The following is a 16,925-nucleotide window of genomic DNA, read 5'->3' as shown; positions in this document are numbered from 1 at the left end:
CAGGAGCGTCGTGCCAGCTATTCTGGAATAACTTTTGACCTAGTGAGATGAGGAAGCTTATCTTGTGAAGACGTAAAAGTTTTCACCAAGCACAGAGTTCAGTGTTCGTGCGTTTTTTTTGTTTGTTTGTTTGTTTTTTTGGCTAAGTATGTGAGCACGTCATCTGTGGGGGAGAGAAAAATACTTGCCTTTCAGGCAAGAAGGTTTTATTGAATCAGGAGAAGCCCCAGAGGACCTCTGGAGATCAGTGTTCCAAAAGAGAAGTGCTCGTATAGGTCTTCCTGTAGCTTTTGAGGAGGAAAGAGAAAAGATGCCAAACAGCCTCAGACTCTCCGGTTTTATAAAGTTCTCCACTGTACATGGGTGTCTTCCCATTTCCATAAGCATTTGAAAAATGCTCGCCTGCAAACAGGAGAACTTAAACCATTGGGCAGCTTTATCTTTAACACCTGAATCGATTGGAAATTAAGCAGATGGGGAAACCATCCTTGATGGTTCAGGCTCTCCACGGTCTCCTCAGGTGAGCTCGCCTCTTTGAGGTGGGATCAAAATTTCTCTCAAACTTCCTGAGAACTAGTTGTAGTTATAGCCATCGTTTCTTGAGAACCTACTTGGGAGCCAGGAATTGCATCAGGGGTTTCCCATGTCTTCTCTCTCCTCTCCTGGAAGTCCTGCTGGGAGGGTATCGCGACCCTCCTCTTACAGTTGAGCACATTGGGTCTCAGAGAAGCCGAGTAAGTTCCCCAAGGCCACCCAGCCAGCAAGAGCTGGAGCTGGACCTCCATCCCAGCTGCGTTTTTCCTCTCCCCTTGCTGTCACCTCTCAGGGCAACCTTGAGTGCTGGAGCTCTCAGAGGGATGCCCTGAAAAGAGGCAGCTCCCAGGGGGAGCGATACATTTGGGAGACTGGGATGGACATAGACACACTATTCTATATAAAATCGGTAACTAATAAGGACCTACTTAGAGCACAGGGAACTCCACTCAATACTCTGTAGTGACCGATATGGGAAAAGGATCTAAAAAAGAGGGGACATATGTAGATGCATAACTGATGCACTTTGCTGCATAGCAGAAACTGACACGACATTATAAATCAACTAGACTCCAATAAAAATTGAAAAAAAAAAGGCAGCTCCCATGTGTAGCTGGAGATGGACGTGAGCGCCCCCTTCGGGGTAGGCAGTGCATGACAGTGCCTCCCTTGACAGTGCCAGGGACCCGGCTGTCCGGTCGCTGTGTGTGTGCTGGTGTCCAGAGGAACAGGTCCTGCGCTCCTGGCATTGCTGACAGTGGAACCGACTCTGCTTCCAGGCCTTCTGAGGCATTTAAGTTAGGGCTTCCTTTCTGCCCACCGGGTTAGCGGGCCCACTGCTGTCACTGCTGCCGACTGCACAGGGGCTCTGCTGAGTTCCTGACAGGTTGGGGGGATTGGTTTCTCGCTCAAGGAGAAAGAGAACCTGCTGTTTAGTCGATTCTTGCCACCCGGAGAGGGGGACAGGCTCAGGCCCGCTCTAGGCTGGAGATTGGACAGGAGCTCTCTCTTTTTGGTGAGATGCCTCTTCCCGCTAAGAAAGTCTAAGCGTGGATTTCCTGCACCTTATGTTTCAGAAGTGTATTTCTGTGTTTGGGAAGAAAAACCTTATTGGTCGTTTTCAGAAGTGGGTAACTTAGAGCAAGGTTTAAAGAAAGAAGTGCCTGATGTGTACTCCTATGCCTTTCTCACTGTCTCTGAATCTATTCCTTCAGTTTACTCAGCACCCTCACACTGGGGTCCAGGGATTAGGGGTGCGTTGGCCCCCACGAGTGCTGGGTGCTCTCAGATACCCGTCATTCTCATCAGTAGAGTCAGGGGTCCTTGGTACTTAACCTGTCTTAACCTGTGACTTAATCGCAGAATTCCAAGATCATTATACGTACTGTCCTGCCGACGTTCCACGATAGTTTTGAAGACGCAGGTGAAGCACTTGACATAAGTGTGCTTCACAAATTGTGAATTCATAGAAAACATTAGTTGTCAGCAGTGTAGTAAATTGTAGTGGAGGTTATTTTGCCGACTGTAAAGCTAACCTAAGGTTTTATACCCATCAAGAGGTGGACGTCGCTTTTTTCTAGGTTTCCTTCTCTGCTACCAGCTATTTCTTCGGAGGCCTGGTTGGTGGGTGCACACAGCGCTGTATCTCACGTGAGCGGGATTGGTGTCTAGAATTATTTTTAGTGTCACAGTCCCTCCCACCTTTCAATATTTGTCAGCCTTATTAGATTAAAAAAAGGGTATTTTTAAAATCGGGTTTTCAGTGTGTTCAAAGAGAACCATGTTAAGAAAAATAAGAGTCTTGAAGAAAATACAACGTAATAGGAAAATATTTTCCTTAGCTTTCCTTAGCTTTCATTGGAATGTATACATATATTCAAAAACTTCCCATTGTGGTAAAATACACATAACATAAAATACACCATTTTAACTATTTTAAGTGTATGATTCAGAAGCATTAGATATATTCCCATTGCTGTGCAGCCAATCTCTGGAAGTTTCTCCTCTTGCCAAACTGAAGCTCTGTACCCATTAAACAGCTCCCCACCCCCCTCCCCCAGTCCCTGGCAACCTTGATTCTAATTAGAGATGATTTTGAACTACTATTAGTAGTTGCGAAACAAACAAAAAAAAAGTGATTTTTTGCGGGGGGTGTGTGTCTCCCATTGAGAGGAATACATGAAAGCAAATGAAGCAGAAGTGTGAAAACTATGAGGCTTCATATGTATCTTTTTTATATATATATAAATTTATTTATTTTTGGCTGCATTGGGTCTTTGTTGCTGCGCACGGGCTTTCTCTAGTTGCAGCGAGTGGGGGCTGCTCTTCGTTGCGGTGCAGTGGCTTCTCTTGTTGCGGAGCACAGGCTCTAGGCGCGCTGGTTCCAGTAGTTGTGGCACATGGGCTTCAGTAGTTGTGGCTCGCGGACTCCAGAGCGCAGGCTCAGTAGTTGGGGCGCGCGGGCTTAGTTGCTCCCTGGCATGTGGGATCTTCCCGGGCCAGGGCTCGAACTCGTGTCCCGTGCATTGGCAGGCGGATTCTTAACCCCTGTGCCCCCAGGGAACCCCTTTTTTTTTTTTTTTAAATAGATTAAGTCCACTTCCTATGTCTACCTCTTTATCCCTGCCCTGCAACTAGGTTCATCAGTAACATTTTTTGTTTTAGATTCCATATGTATGTATTAGCATACAGTATTTGTTTTTCTCTTTCTGACTTCACTCTGTATGACAGACTCTAGATCCATCCACCTCACTACAAATAACTCAATTTCATTTCTTCTTTTGGCTGACTAATATTCCACTGAATACATGTGCCACGTCTTCTTTATCCACCAGTATCACTGATGAACATAGATGTAAAAATCCTGAACAAAATACTAGCAAATAGAATCCAGTAGCACGTAGGATTTATCCCAGGGATGCAAGGATTCTTCAGTATATGCAAATCAATGTGATACACCATATTAACAAATTAAGGAATACAAACCATATGATCATCTCAATAGATGCAGAAAAGGCTTTTGAAAAAATTCAACACCCATTTATGATACAAACTCTCCAGAAAATGGGCATAGAGGGAACCTACCTCAACATAATAAAGGCCATATATGACAAACCCACAGCAAGCGTCATACTCAATCGTGAAAAACGGAAAGCATTTCCACTAAGATCAGGAACAAGACAAGGATGTCCACCCTCACCACTCTTATTCAACATAGTTCTGGAAGTCCTAGCCACGGCAGTCAGAGAAGAAAAAGAAATAAAAGGAATACAAATTGGAAAAGAAGAAGTAAAACTGTCACTGTTTGCAGATGACATGATACTATACACAGAGAATCCTAAAGGTGCCACCAGAAAACTCCTAGAGCTAATCCTATGCACCTTTTGAGGTCTTATTGTTGCTACATTCATAAGGAAGTTTTTCTCTAGGAGGATGGGTATGTTGTGATGTTCTAATTTTCTGTGTAAACTATGATTGAGCATCACCTTTGGAGAAAGTGACAACTAAGACATTTTCAAATGTTCCCTGAACGTGTAGATTCTCTGACTAGAATTACTAGGCTGGTGAAAATAACGTAACGTGGATGGAATGATGGCAGTCTTTTGAGCTTTGAGCCTCTCACGTGCGGCTCTTAGGCCCGCGACACAGAGGCGATTTGAGTAGTCTGTATAAATACGTTTTGTGTGTGACGTCTTGCATTTTTTCCCCCCTAACAACAGCATGAATAGACTGAACACTCTGCCTCGAGGATTTGGATCGCTCCCAGCTCTGGAGGTCCTTGATTTGACTTATAACAACTTGAATGAAAATTCTCTCCCCGGAAACTTCTTCTACCTGAGTAAGAAACTTTTAATTCTATAAATCTCCTTAAAATGGTCCTTTGCGTTCTAAGTGGGAAATTTATTTGCCAGGGCCCAAACTCCAAGAGAAATTACTGGACAGATACATTTTTTTCCCCTCCAGATTCCTTTGAATATACCCTCACAGCTCAGCAGTGTGTGTACTTGATATATCATGACCTGACACCATTGCACTCAAGTGGACTTGGCAATGTCATATTAACTTTCTGAGAGAGATTTTTACCTAAATGAGATCAAGTCTCACATTTAGCTAAGAGAACTTGACTTTCTTTTTAAAGAGCATGCAAAAGACGTAATGTGTGTCTTCTTCCTGTATTGCTGTTAACTCTTTGTAGGCTTTTTGCCCAAAGCTATTCCAATCAGTTATTTATAAAAATATCTATTCATAAACCACTAACAGAATCTTAAACATTTCTAGCCAGGACTTTTGTTTAAGCCTTTTAAAAAGTGTTTTTATTGACGTAGTCTGTTTTGTCTATAGCGTACCATCAGACATTAAGAAATTGTTAGTCACATACGAACACACTTTATCCTTTTATACGCAAACGCATTTCTTGCTGCAGATAGATGCTTGTGAAAAAAAGGAAAAACTGGTTTTCCCGAGGACTTGTGAAATCTTTAGGAAAGAGTTGCTGTCTTTAGGTAAACGTTCTGCCTCTCCAAATAGTGACAAGCTGGCCTCGAGAAATTCTGACTTTGCTGAGTTAGTCTTTAATGTTCCATCTTTTACCTTATGTATATCCTTTATCCCAGACTTCGTCAAGCACGTGAAACCAACTTCAACATGTTTTCTTGGGCCATGGAAGAAATTGTTTTTCTTATGTATATTAACATACAGTTCTGTCGAATTTTAAGACATTAGAATGTAATTGAATACCTGTAAACAAATTAAACATACATCTGATTGTACTTTTCCCTTTTGGTTAAGGATAAAAACGTGCCTTAGGATTTTTGCCTTCAGTAGTTTGGGGACTGGTATCAGTGTATAATATCGTGAACAAATTTCTGATTACCGATACGATGCCTACGTTAGGGTTTTCTCTATTTTTACACTCCACTTCATTATTTTTTTGTTTTTGTTTTTTTGTTTCTGCGGTACGCGGGCCTCTCACTGCCGTGGCCTCTCCCGTTGCGGAGCACAGGCTCCGGACGCGCAGGATCAGCGGCCATGGCTCACGGGCCCAGCCGCTCCGTGGCACGTGGGATCCTCCCGGACCGGGGCACGAACCCGCGTCGCCTGCATCAGCAGGCGGACTCTCAACCACTGTGCCACCAGGGAAGCCCTCCACTTCATTATTTTAATGCCTTCGTCTTCATTTATTTTTGTGGTTAAGGCTGTAGAAACAAGTAGTAATAATTAGTCTGATGATAGAAACAGTGTACGGTGGTTTTGGCCTCCATCACCAGACAGCCTTTTGGTTATTTGTTTATGTTTTGACCTAGCTCTGTTCACACGAACGAGCCCTCTGGCCCCAAGCATTGATAGAAGCGACACAGTGGTTTTCTTGGTTTCACTGTGGATGCAGATCGAGGCATACATGTGGATCGGAAGTAATCGAAGAAAAATAGTTATCTTTTCCGAAAGCATATTGAAACCCTGTGCCAGAAACGGCTGGTGCCCATACATCGTTAATTTCCTCAGTCCTCCTGGATATAGATGTTTTCCTGAACGCACCAGCTGCACAGTAAGGCCGTAAATCTAAGTTTGACCTGCTTGTTATTATCCCGAGCCCTAGGTGTGTCACAGGCTTTTCACCACGCCAGGGTTATTAATCAAAGCTGGCTCCCTTGTATCGATCAGACCTCAAACGGTCGGGTTCCGTGCCACCCTGTTTATATATCGCTGTTTAACTTGCAGCCACCCTACGTGCACTCTATCTAAGTGACAACGATTTTGAAATCCTGCCGCCTGATATTGGGAAGCTCACAAAGTTGCAGATAGTAAGTAATTTATCTAAATTCTTAGAAAATCACTTCACTCCTGCAGCCCTTCTGGGGTGGAATCAAGGCAATTTGAGCCAGAGTGCGGTTTGTTTTGGAATAAAACCACTATCCCCTGAGACCGTTTTCTTGCATGTCTGCAGACACTTGCAAATAAATTGAAAGGGCTGAGCCTTCGAAGAAGAGAGGGCAGGGGCAAGGAGAGAGTTTCTGCCTCTTTACGTGAGAATTGTCTTGACAGCCTCTTGTTTCTCTTCTGTTTAGCTCAGCCTTAGGGATAATGACCTGATCTCGCTGCCTAAGGAAATCGGGGAGCTTACTCAGCTTAAGGAGCTCCACATTCAGGGGAACCGTCTGACTGTTCTGCCCCCGGAACTAGGTAAGGTGGCTGATGGAATGGTCCGAGTTCTGGCTTTAATTAATAATAATGATCCCACTGCAGCAACCCCGAAAGCCCCTCTCTCCTCTTCTCGGCAAGAACCGTCCACCGAGGCAGCCAGTTCTGATCCTTTCTTGTAGCATTTGTCATTGACCAGAGTTTAGCTGTTCTGCGTTTGTCCTGCCCCGATGCTCTGTTGAGCGGCTGTAGCTCCCAGTGTCTTGAAACTGCTGATGGAAGATGACCCAGCTCGGCTGCCTGCCTGGTGCCGTGGAAGGAGCCTGGGATGTGTAGTAATGGTCTTACCCAGGGCTCCTCCTTTACCAGTGGTGATGATGGCTTTTTTAAAAAAAAAAAAAAATCTACCCATCACGCTTATTTTTTGGGGGGATCTGTTAATTTTTTATTTTAATCCCTTGAAAACTTTTACCAGATAGTGAAAGTATTTATGACAGCTGCTTAAAGATACCATTTGCAGTCATGAATTGGGTTCTCTCCTGACACCATCTCCAGTGGGATTGGCTAAATAACGTTCTAGCTGGGAGCTCCTCGGGCCTACCGCCACGGCCCCTGGATCTTCGTACTCTGGTCCTTCAGATGGCTCTGGGTGGGCTTGTGGCCTTCCTTGGAAATAATGTCCAAACCAGTTATTCTGTTACTGAGGTTATGCCGCGCTTCTGGAAAAGTTTCATGAGTTCTCCTCTCTTTTCTCGTGGAGACTCTGGGTATCCTCCCATTTCCTCAGGACACGGAACTGTATTGCTTCTCAGACTATGACTGTTTGCTTTTTTGCTCCAAAATAAAACAATTTATTTATTTATTAACTTTTATTGAAGTAGAGTTGATTTACAATATTGTGTTAATTTCTGCTATATAGCAAAGTGACTCAGTTGTACACATATAGATAGATAGATAGACAGACAGATATCTTCTTTTTCATATTCTTTTCTGTTATGGTTTGTCACAGAATAGTGAATATAGTTCCCTGTGCTCTACGGTAGGACCTTGTTGTTTATCCATCCTATAGATACTAGTTTGCAGCTACTAATCCCACACTCCCATTCCTTCCCCGCCCTCCCCTTGGTAACCACAAGTCTGTTCTCTATATCTGCAAAATAACACAATTTTTCAAAACACATTTGACCCAACATTCTTTGAGGAAGTACCTCAAATGAGTCTGGTGCTTTTAAAGAGGGCAGTTACTATAAACCAGCTTGTGAGCTCCATGAGAGAGGGCGTTTATCTTTGTTCCCTGCTATGTCCCCAGCACCTCCCACATGCTAGGAATGAGGTAACTTCTCAAGGGGTAAGTACTGAGTGAGTTCATAAAACAGGGACCTCAGATAGCAAGGTGCTGGGAAGGCTACAAGTGGGCTGAGTTTGGCTTCTGTACAGAGCTGGGCTGTCCGGTATGGAAGCTGTGAGTCACACTTGAAGTGTTCAGTAGCTGCACGTGGCTTGTGGCTTCCATACAGGAAAATGCAGATACAGAACATTTCCGTGGGGCAGAAAGCTCTGCTGAGCTGCATTAGTCTAAAAGGGAAAGCATTCACCCGGTTCCACGGAACAAACACAGAGTTTCATCCCTGCATCCCCATCTTCTGTAGCTCCTTTGTTGCTGTAGAAGGTCTTGAATTTGTACTGATTTTAAGGGCTGCAGAGTAACTCGGCACCGTCCGTCTCTTCACTGAGTTATGGGCCATCCAGTCCTGCTTAAGGAGCAGGCTACGGGATCAAGAGAAGAGGTTTACAATGGCAAAAAACCTTCTTGCCAAAAGAGAGATTCTAGGCGGTGATTGGCCAACCATAGATGTTGGCACTAGTAATTCCTGGGGAGCTTTTGCAGAATATAGATACCTGCTCCCTCCCCAATGTACTGAGTCAGATCTCCACGCGTGAGACCAATTCTTGTGTAATTTGATAAAATTCACTTAGCGCTTCTGACATGCGTCCTTGATTAGTGTGACGAGGAGAAATGAAAAAAAAATGTGCGTTTTGTTTTATTTCATTTTTCAAACAGTGAGGCGGTGTAGGGCATTGGATTAATCAGTGATTTCTATCCGCTAATAATTTGGTAGAAAAATACCTAGTCGGACCTACACATACCTGTGTACCTTTATATTTTTAAATCTCACATTGGTCTTCCTATGTAAATACTGCACGTAGTCACATTTCTCTAACATTTCTGTTATGCTCTCCAATACCAAATTATATATATTTTTAATTCAGGACTAGAATGAGGAGAAAGTCTTTAAATGAGTTTATTTTTGCTAGCCTTACCTGGAAAAGCTTCATCTCAGCATCTGCCTGGTGGCACTTTTCCCCAATTGCAGGCAAACACTTAGCTGGAAATAAATGGTAAACCCCTATCTAAGATGAAGACAGGTGTATTATTTTTGAACAGTGATCTTTTTTTTTAAGTCAAGAATACTATAATAGATAGTACTATAATAATAGCTATTATAGGAATATGTATTAAGGCCTCGTGTGCCAGGGCACTGTGTTAAGTGCTTTTCCTGCATTGTCTTCAGTAAGTGTCCTAAGAACAGGAAGTGGGCTTTTTAGAGGTGAGGAAACTAAGGCTTAGAAAGGGTTGGTGACATGTCCGTAGGGACACAGTGAGTCACGGAAGCAAGACTTGAATCCTGACAGCCCCTTTTGCAGGTCCGTGTTCCTAACCACTGTGGCTCACTCCTTCCCATCTGTGTGCCAGTGAGAGGATTCCTAGAAAGCAGATTCCAAGTGTGAACGGAGCACAACACCTGCTCACTTCCCCAGATGCTGGCAGAAGGAGAGGAGATTCAGTGTGGCAGGTTGCATGGCTGGCTGTGCAGGTGTGTGGGCAGCAAGGCCAGAATAACCCTTGGCCCAGCGCAGAGGAGGTGACCTCTGCAGAAGGAATTGCTGTTCTGATCTTCCGTTCCAAGCCAGCTGCATCGTTGCTCTGGTTCTGTCCCCCTGGTAACCACCCAGCTGCAGTAGGAATGTCTTCGTTTGTCTGTGTACCTGGTACCCAAGGTGGTCGTCTGGAGCTGCCCTGGCTGGCGGCCGAGCAGTGTTAGGGACTGTGGACTTGAAGCTTCTTATAATCTGTCCCTACAGCAGGGTTGCTTCTGGATGTGTTTTAAAGGGTGGATGACGCTCTCTCCCCTGTATGTTCACTTTTTATATATCTGAATAAACGAGGTAAGTGCTTTCGAGATTTCTGTGGAATTTCCTCTGAAAGTAAATTTGGAGTTTATTAACTTGAAACCTTGTTGGTAAGGTTTGAAGCAAGCAAGGGAATCTGGATGAATTTTGACTTGTCAGGTCTAAGAACATGCAGGGACACTGCAAAATAAAGTCAGGGGCTAGGTTGGAGTTTTAATATGTAATTGTATTACTTTTTTTCGTTGTACATCCTTGAATAAGTTACTTTAACTGTTACGTCTGGTTCCTAAACAGTAAATCATTTGATTTTATGTTAATCGGTATACCTGTAGAAAATTAGATATAAGGTGGGTCTGTCATTTACCCATCCATTTCCTCATTCGTTCAAATGTAATTAAGTTCCTACTTTAGTCCAGGTTTTGTTTCCAAGGAAACAAACTTTTCCAGTAGCGTAGAATTCACTTATCCAGCCACTGTTTACTGAGTCCCTACTTCATGTTTTATTTCTGGGGGATATACAACAAGAGACAAAACACCCCTTATGACATTTTAGTGGGGGAGGGAGGATGGATGGATGGACGGATGGATAGATAGAAAGCATAAGAGATAACGTTAAATGCCCTGGGGAAAAAATAAGAATGGAAGAGAGTGTTTAAATGGGAGGGGGGGGCGTTACTCTAGTATTGGGTGTCGGTAAAGAAAGCCCCGTCCTAAGTTGGTGTCATTTAGCCAGAGACCTAAGGCAGGGAGGGACCTTTCCGGGTAGAGGGAAAGGCCGGTGCAGAAGTCCTGAGATGGGCTTGTGTGTTGAGGAACAGCGCCAAGACTAGTGTGGCTGGAGCTGAGTGAGTGACAGGGAGAGTTGGAAGAGAGGGGCTTAGGCAGGAAGTGGGGACCCGACGACCTGGGACTGTAAGGGCACCGAGTGGTAGAGGCTGAGTAATGCCCTGCCCCGCTCCATCACTGGAATCTGGGAACAGGCTAGTTTGCATGGTAAAGGGACTTTGCCAACGCAAGGTCGCATCTTGAGGTGGGGAGATTATCCTGGGTTCCCCAGGTGAGCCCGGTGTAATGGTGAGGGGCCCTCGGAAGAGGGAAGCGAGAGGGCCAGGGACAGCAGCGGGTGTGATGACGGAATCACGAGGCTGGAGTCGGGTGTGGAAGGGGCCATGAACCGAGGGCTGTGGGCAGCCTCCGGAAGCTGCAGGAGGCCAGGGCACGAATTTTCCCCTGAAGCCTCCAGAAGGAAGGCAGCCCTTCCGCTTTCATCCAGGTGGCGGCAGTGGTTAGGGTCCGGGTGTGTTTCAGAGGCAAAACTAGTGGGAACTGTCGAGGATTTGCATGAGGGGGATAGAGCGCAGAGTGACTGAGGTTTGAGGGAACGGAAAGGACGGGGACGATGGTGGGAAGGGTGGCTTAGGGAGTTGGAGGACGGGAGCTGGTCGTGAGCTGAGCTCTGGGCACCTTCAGTTTGAGACGCTTTTTGGATATCGAATCAAGAAGGCAACTGGATGTTAGAATCTGCTGTTCGGAAGAGAGGTCTGGCAGCACAGCTGTGGGCATCGTCCACAGAAACACAGTGCCACAGGGTGGATGAGGTCCCTGGGACGTGACCGTAGAGGGCAGAAGATAGAGCCGTGAAGCACCCCGGTTCCTAAACCCCAAAGCCAGCAGGAAGGATCAGGGTCGGGCTGGCTCTTAGGCCAGTCTCTGTGGCCAAGTCAGGGACTGTTAACTAACTGTTAACTAACTGACTGTTAACTTAACTAACTGTTAATGCAGTGAGAACGCTTTGGCTTCGTAGGAGAAATTTTTCCTGACACGTGCAGCTAACTCTGCCAGTGAACGGGTGAAACAGACAGGATTGGCATCTTCTGCCGAGCCTGCCTGAATCCAGAAGTCTCTTTCGGACCAGCCTGTCTCTCTTTCTATCAGTAAAGAGCAGCACGGTGACTGACTGAAGTGTCAGCCCCTTTTAATGAGCGGAAGAAGTCATCAGTGCAGTGGAGACAAGGCCTGCGTTGGTGGGGGACGAGGGGGGACAGACAGCCTGACCGGTCCTCAGAGCAGCAGATAAAGCCCCCAGGTAGACAGCCTAACGGTGATCTCAGAGCTGGCGGCTCTGCGAGCGGTAGATTCTGTTCCGATCTTGTATTTTCTCACTCACGCGTGAGACTTCTGAGTCTTACGAGCTGAAGATGTGAAGTGTATGTCTTTACCTGGTCTCTCCTTGCTAAGTTTTCCAGGATTCCGTTCCTTGCACGTGGTGGAGTCATTTCTGGTTTCTTGGCTTCTAGACAGTCCTGGGACCTCAACTCCAGCATGTGTCAACCAGATAATTAATTGCCTTTGGAGAAGGAAGTCGTGTTGGTCAGCCAGGCATGCAACAAAGCAGTGTTTCTAGATGTCAGAACCTTACCTGCAGCAATTTTCACAGCGTACGGAAGGGATGCGTGCGTTGCTACACATACCTGGGCCTTGCTGGCTTAGTCTCCTACTCTCTGCACCACTAATCAAAAGCACTTTGTATATATATTATATATTATATATTATATATATTACAGAAATATGAGAAGCTTACGGTATTGTTTCTAGCATATTTGTGAAGAGTAGAAGCAAATATTAATCCCACTCAGAGAGTAAGTGGTGTCATGAGTTGTGAGTTTCCTTCTAATTTTGTATTCTCCAGGGTGAACAGACTTAAGAAAGAGGGGGGGCACCCATCTCAAGTCCTTCCCGTTACACCTGTGAATCCTTTTCTTAATAATGCTGAGAAGCTAAAGAAAAATACTTCTTCTCCTGTGGCAGGAGAGAAGGAAATACAGTATGCTCTTTTTGGTCAATTAAGTCGCTGATGATACATGTCTTATGGCTTCATGTTATTGCCGCTCTGTCGGTTGCCAGTTATCTTACCCAGAGGGTTAAAACATGTTTTAATTTATGTAGTAGGTTATAGTTCATCTCATCACTAGGCTTCGGTTCAAATCTCACTCTCCCAGTTCCTTGCTCTGCGATTGTGGACAAGTTATTTTACCCTCCATGCCTCCTGTAGAATGAGGGTAATAGTAGTCCCTTCTCATAGTATTGATGTGAGGATTAAAAGAATAATACACACACACACACACACACACACACACACAGTGGATTTTTATGCTATTAAACGTTGACTATTTAGAGGCTGAGTAGTTGGTGAGAGGCAATGGCTGAGAAAGTCCAAAAGCCAGTCTCCAACACGCTGTGATGAGTTGGATAAAAGAAAGGCTGAGACTTAGCCTTCAGTAGGAAAGGTGAGAAAAAGCAAAGGGGTGTCACAGAACAGACTTGCAAGGGAAGAGAAGTGGGGAGGAGAGGGTGAGGACTCCACGTGGCCAACACGCATGGCAGACAGGAGGTCTGGCAAGAAGGGTTTCACTGCCATCCTTTCAGTCCCATCGTCGTCATTTTCCTGATACACGTTTGATTTCACAGATGATTTTCCAAGCTCTGCCCTTTTTGTGAGTTTTATAATTGAGGCTGGGAGCAGGTCACCGGGTTCTTCTACTTAGAAATCTCTGTGGTTAGCTTGTTTGCTTCGTTCACTCGTTCATTCATTCACTTCTTGACTGTGGATGTCCTTTGTAAGACTGTGAACTTGTCCGAAGTATTGAACACTTAGGCATGCTTGCTCTAGCTCCCTTCTTCATCCCATGGTAAGATCTTAACCTGCCTCCCTGCTGGGGATAACTTGGTTTTCCAGTGGTTTAATTTCTCACTGTCTTATGTGACCTTTTGTGACACTGCTCGTTTCACTGACGAGTTTTTCCTTCTCCCAGAACTCTTGATAACCACCGTTCTAATTGTTTTCATTTTTTAACATTACTGATGTGTGCATGCACTGTCATCCTTTTGTCACTTGTCTACGTATTAGTGATTCATGTTTGAAGCCCCTTAAATAAATCCATCTTCCTAAACCTTTCTTACTTTGTTATACATTAAACACATTAAAGATCTAGAACAAAGGGAGACTTCAGTGGAGACAAGGCCTGCGTTGGTGGGGGACGAGGGGGGACAGACAGCCTGACCGGTCCTCAGAGCAGCAGATAAAGCCCCCAGGTAGACAGCCTAACGGTGATCTCAGAGCTGGCGGCTCCGCGAGCAGTAGATTCTGTTCCGATCTTGTATTTTCTCACTCACGCGTGAGACTTCTGAGTCTTACGAGCTGAAGATGTGAAGTGTATGTCTTTACCTGGTCTCTCCTTGCTAAGTTTTCCAGGATTCCGTTCCTTGCACGTGGTGGAGTCATTTCTGGTTTCTTGGCTTCTAGACAGTCCTGGGACCTCAACTCCAGCATGTGTCAACCAGATAATTAATTGCCTTTGGAGAAGGAAGTCGTGTTGGTCAGCCAGGCATGCAACAAAGCAGTGTTTCTAGATGTCAGAACCTTACCTGCAGCAATTTTCACAGCGTACGGAAGGGATGCGTGCGTTGCTACACATACCTGGGCCTTGCTGGCTTAGTCTCCTACTCTCTGCACCACTAATCAAAAGCACTTTGTATTACAGAAATATGAGAAGCTTACGGTATTGTTTCTAGCATATTTGTGAAGAGTAGAAGCAAATATTAATCCCACTCAGAGAGTAAGTGGTGTCATGAGTTGTGAGTTTCCTTCTAATTTTGTATTCTCCAGGGTGAACAGACTTAAGAAAGAGGGGGGGCACCCATCTCAAGTCCTTCCCGTTACACCTGTGAATCCTTTTCTTAATAATGCTGAGAAGCTAAAGAAAAATACTTCTTCTCCTGTGGCAGGAGAGAAGGAAATACAGTATGCTCTTTTTGGTCAATTAAGTCGCTGATGATACATGTCTTATGGCTTCATGTTATTGCCGCTCTGTCGGTTGCCAGTTATCTTACCCAGAGGGTTAAAACATGTTTTAATTTATGTAGTAGGTTATAGTTCATCTCATCACTAGGCTTCGGTTCAAATCTCACTCTCCCAGTTCCTTGCTCTGCGATTGTGGACAAGTTATTTTACCCTCCATGCCTCCTGTAGAATGAGGGTAATAGTAGTCCCTTCTCATAGTATTGATGTGAGGATTAAAAGAATAATACACACACACACACACACACACACACACACAGTGGATTTTTATGCTATTAAACGTTGACTATTTAGAGGCTGAGTAGTTGGTGAGAGGCAATGGCTGAGAAAGTCCAAAAGCCAGTCTCCAACACGCTGTGATGAGTTGGATAAAAGAAAGGCTGAGACTTAGCCTTCAGTAGGAAAGGTGAGAAAAAGCAAAGGGGTGTCACAGAACAGACTTGCAAGGGAAGAGAAGTGGGGAGGAGAGGGTGAGGACTCCACGTGGCCAACACGCATGGCAGACAGGAGGTCTGGCAAGAAGGGTTTCACTGCCATCCTTTCAGTCCCATCGTCGTCATTTTCCTGATACACGTTTGATTTCACAGATGATTTTCCAAGCTCTGCCCTTTTTGTGAGTTTTATAATTGAGGCTGGGAGCAGGTCACCGGGTTCTTCTACTTAGAAATCTCTGTGGTTAGCTTGTTTGCTTCATTCACTCGTTCATTCATTCACTTCTTGACTGGATGTCCTTTGTAAGACTGTGAACTTGTCCGAAGTATTGAACACTTAGGCATGCTTGCTCTAGCTCCCTTCTTCATCCCATGGTAAGATCTTAACCTGCCTCCCTGCTGGGGATAACTTGGTTTTCCAGTGGTTTAATTTCTCACTGTCTTATGTGACCTTTTGTGACACTGCTCGTTTCACTGACGAGTTTTTCCTTCTCCCAGAACTCTTGATAACCACCGTTCTAATTGTTTTCATTTTTTAACATTACTGATGTGTGCATGCACTGTCATCCTTTTGTCACTTGTCTACGTATTAGTGATTCATGTTTGAAGCCCCTTAAATAAATCCATCTTCCTAAACCTTTCTTACTTTGTTATACATTAAACACATTAAAGATCTAGAACAAAGGGAGACTGTTGTGGACCTGGACAAACTAGTTTAGCTATCATGTGAAATCTTTTAACTCTTTTCTTGAGAAAAGATGTAATGGCAGTTACAAAACCATCTCCAGAAAAATCAGGTACCAAGAGCATGATAAATTAAACAAATTTTTTTTTAGTCCAGATTCTCTCTTTTGGATTGGCAACCTTATATTGTTATCAGAATTGGTTTACTCTGCCTAAATCCTGTTATTTGTGAGAGGTAGAGATAGATCATTGTCTGTCTGATTAGGTTAAGTAAGAAGTAGTACTGCTGAATTGGCCCTCTTTTCTACTTCTCTTCTTGGTTTTGTTCACATGTCCGTCTTAAGATGTATGAATGAAATCAAGACATGGGACAGCATAGTTGAGAGGGTGGTGGGTGGCGTCCAGTGGCCTGGGTCACCGTCCTGTCTCCATGCATCCCAAGACAGATGACCTCGAGCAAGTCACTTACCCACATGTTAATCACTGGTCATAGTGGTAGCAGCTGGCTTTTTTCCAACTGGAGTGCACTTTCTAGTTCACCAAGATCCTCACCTGAGCCTCTGAATATTCCTCATTAAACAGAAACGGAGAAATTATGTAACAGGGTTATACAGTATTTTGTATGTTTTGCTTTCCTTTTAAAATTAATTTGTAAGATACAAAAATAAAACACAACGTCAGTATCCTGTGAGTCAGAACAATTGCAGGCTTTATAAAATTTAGTTTGGAATGCTGCCCGCTGCGTGGTCTGGGGAGCAGTGTACAAGTTTCAAATTACATGATAAACATACTCTCATTTCAAACTCAATTTATGTAGAAAATATCAAGAGTTTGAGACTTTTGGAAGTGCCAGTCCCCTCACTCACGTTACTGTTTCTTTTGCTTTTCTCACTACATTGATTTCACTGGCCCCTGTAGACACTTGTGTTTGCAAAGTCCAGGTTACTTCTGGACGGACCCAGACTTGTAACGTGGAAAATGCTGACCACACACAGTAGTCCGGCGAGAGGCACGCTGGGGGTACTTGGTGTAACTCACCTTATCATGGTTGTCAGTAAAGCTCTTGGCCTCTCTCTCTGTCCTTTGGA

At 44.5% G+C, this 16,925-nt stretch overlaps 1 protein-coding gene across 7 annotated transcripts in view; it reads left to right on the top strand.

Moving 5' to 3' along the window:
• The window catches only part of RSU1 (Ras suppressor protein 1), a 196,154-nt gene that overhangs the window by 47,569 nt on the left and 131,660 nt on the right, over window positions 1-16,925 (top strand). For all 7 annotated transcript variants that reach the window (XM_024750091.1, XM_024750098.1, XM_024750092.1 and 4 more), the window contains exons 5-7: window positions 4,254-4,372; window positions 6,253-6,335; window positions 6,600-6,714. In XM_024750091.1, the coding sequence (XP_024605859.1) occupies window positions 4,254-4,372; window positions 6,253-6,335; window positions 6,600-6,714 (317 nt within the window). The remainder of the gene's footprint in view (window positions 1-4,253; window positions 4,373-6,252; window positions 6,336-6,599; window positions 6,715-16,925) is intronic.

This window comes from Neophocaena asiaeorientalis, unplaced genomic scaffold, assembly GCF_003031525.2.
Source record: "Neophocaena asiaeorientalis asiaeorientalis breed wild unplaced genomic scaffold, Neophocaena_asiaeorientalis_V1.1 scaffold4, whole genome shotgun sequence".
Classification (NCBI taxonomy): domain Eukaryota; kingdom Metazoa; phylum Chordata; class Mammalia; order Artiodactyla; family Phocoenidae; genus Neophocaena; species Neophocaena asiaeorientalis.
This window is presented reverse-complemented; position numbering and strand designations above follow the sequence as displayed.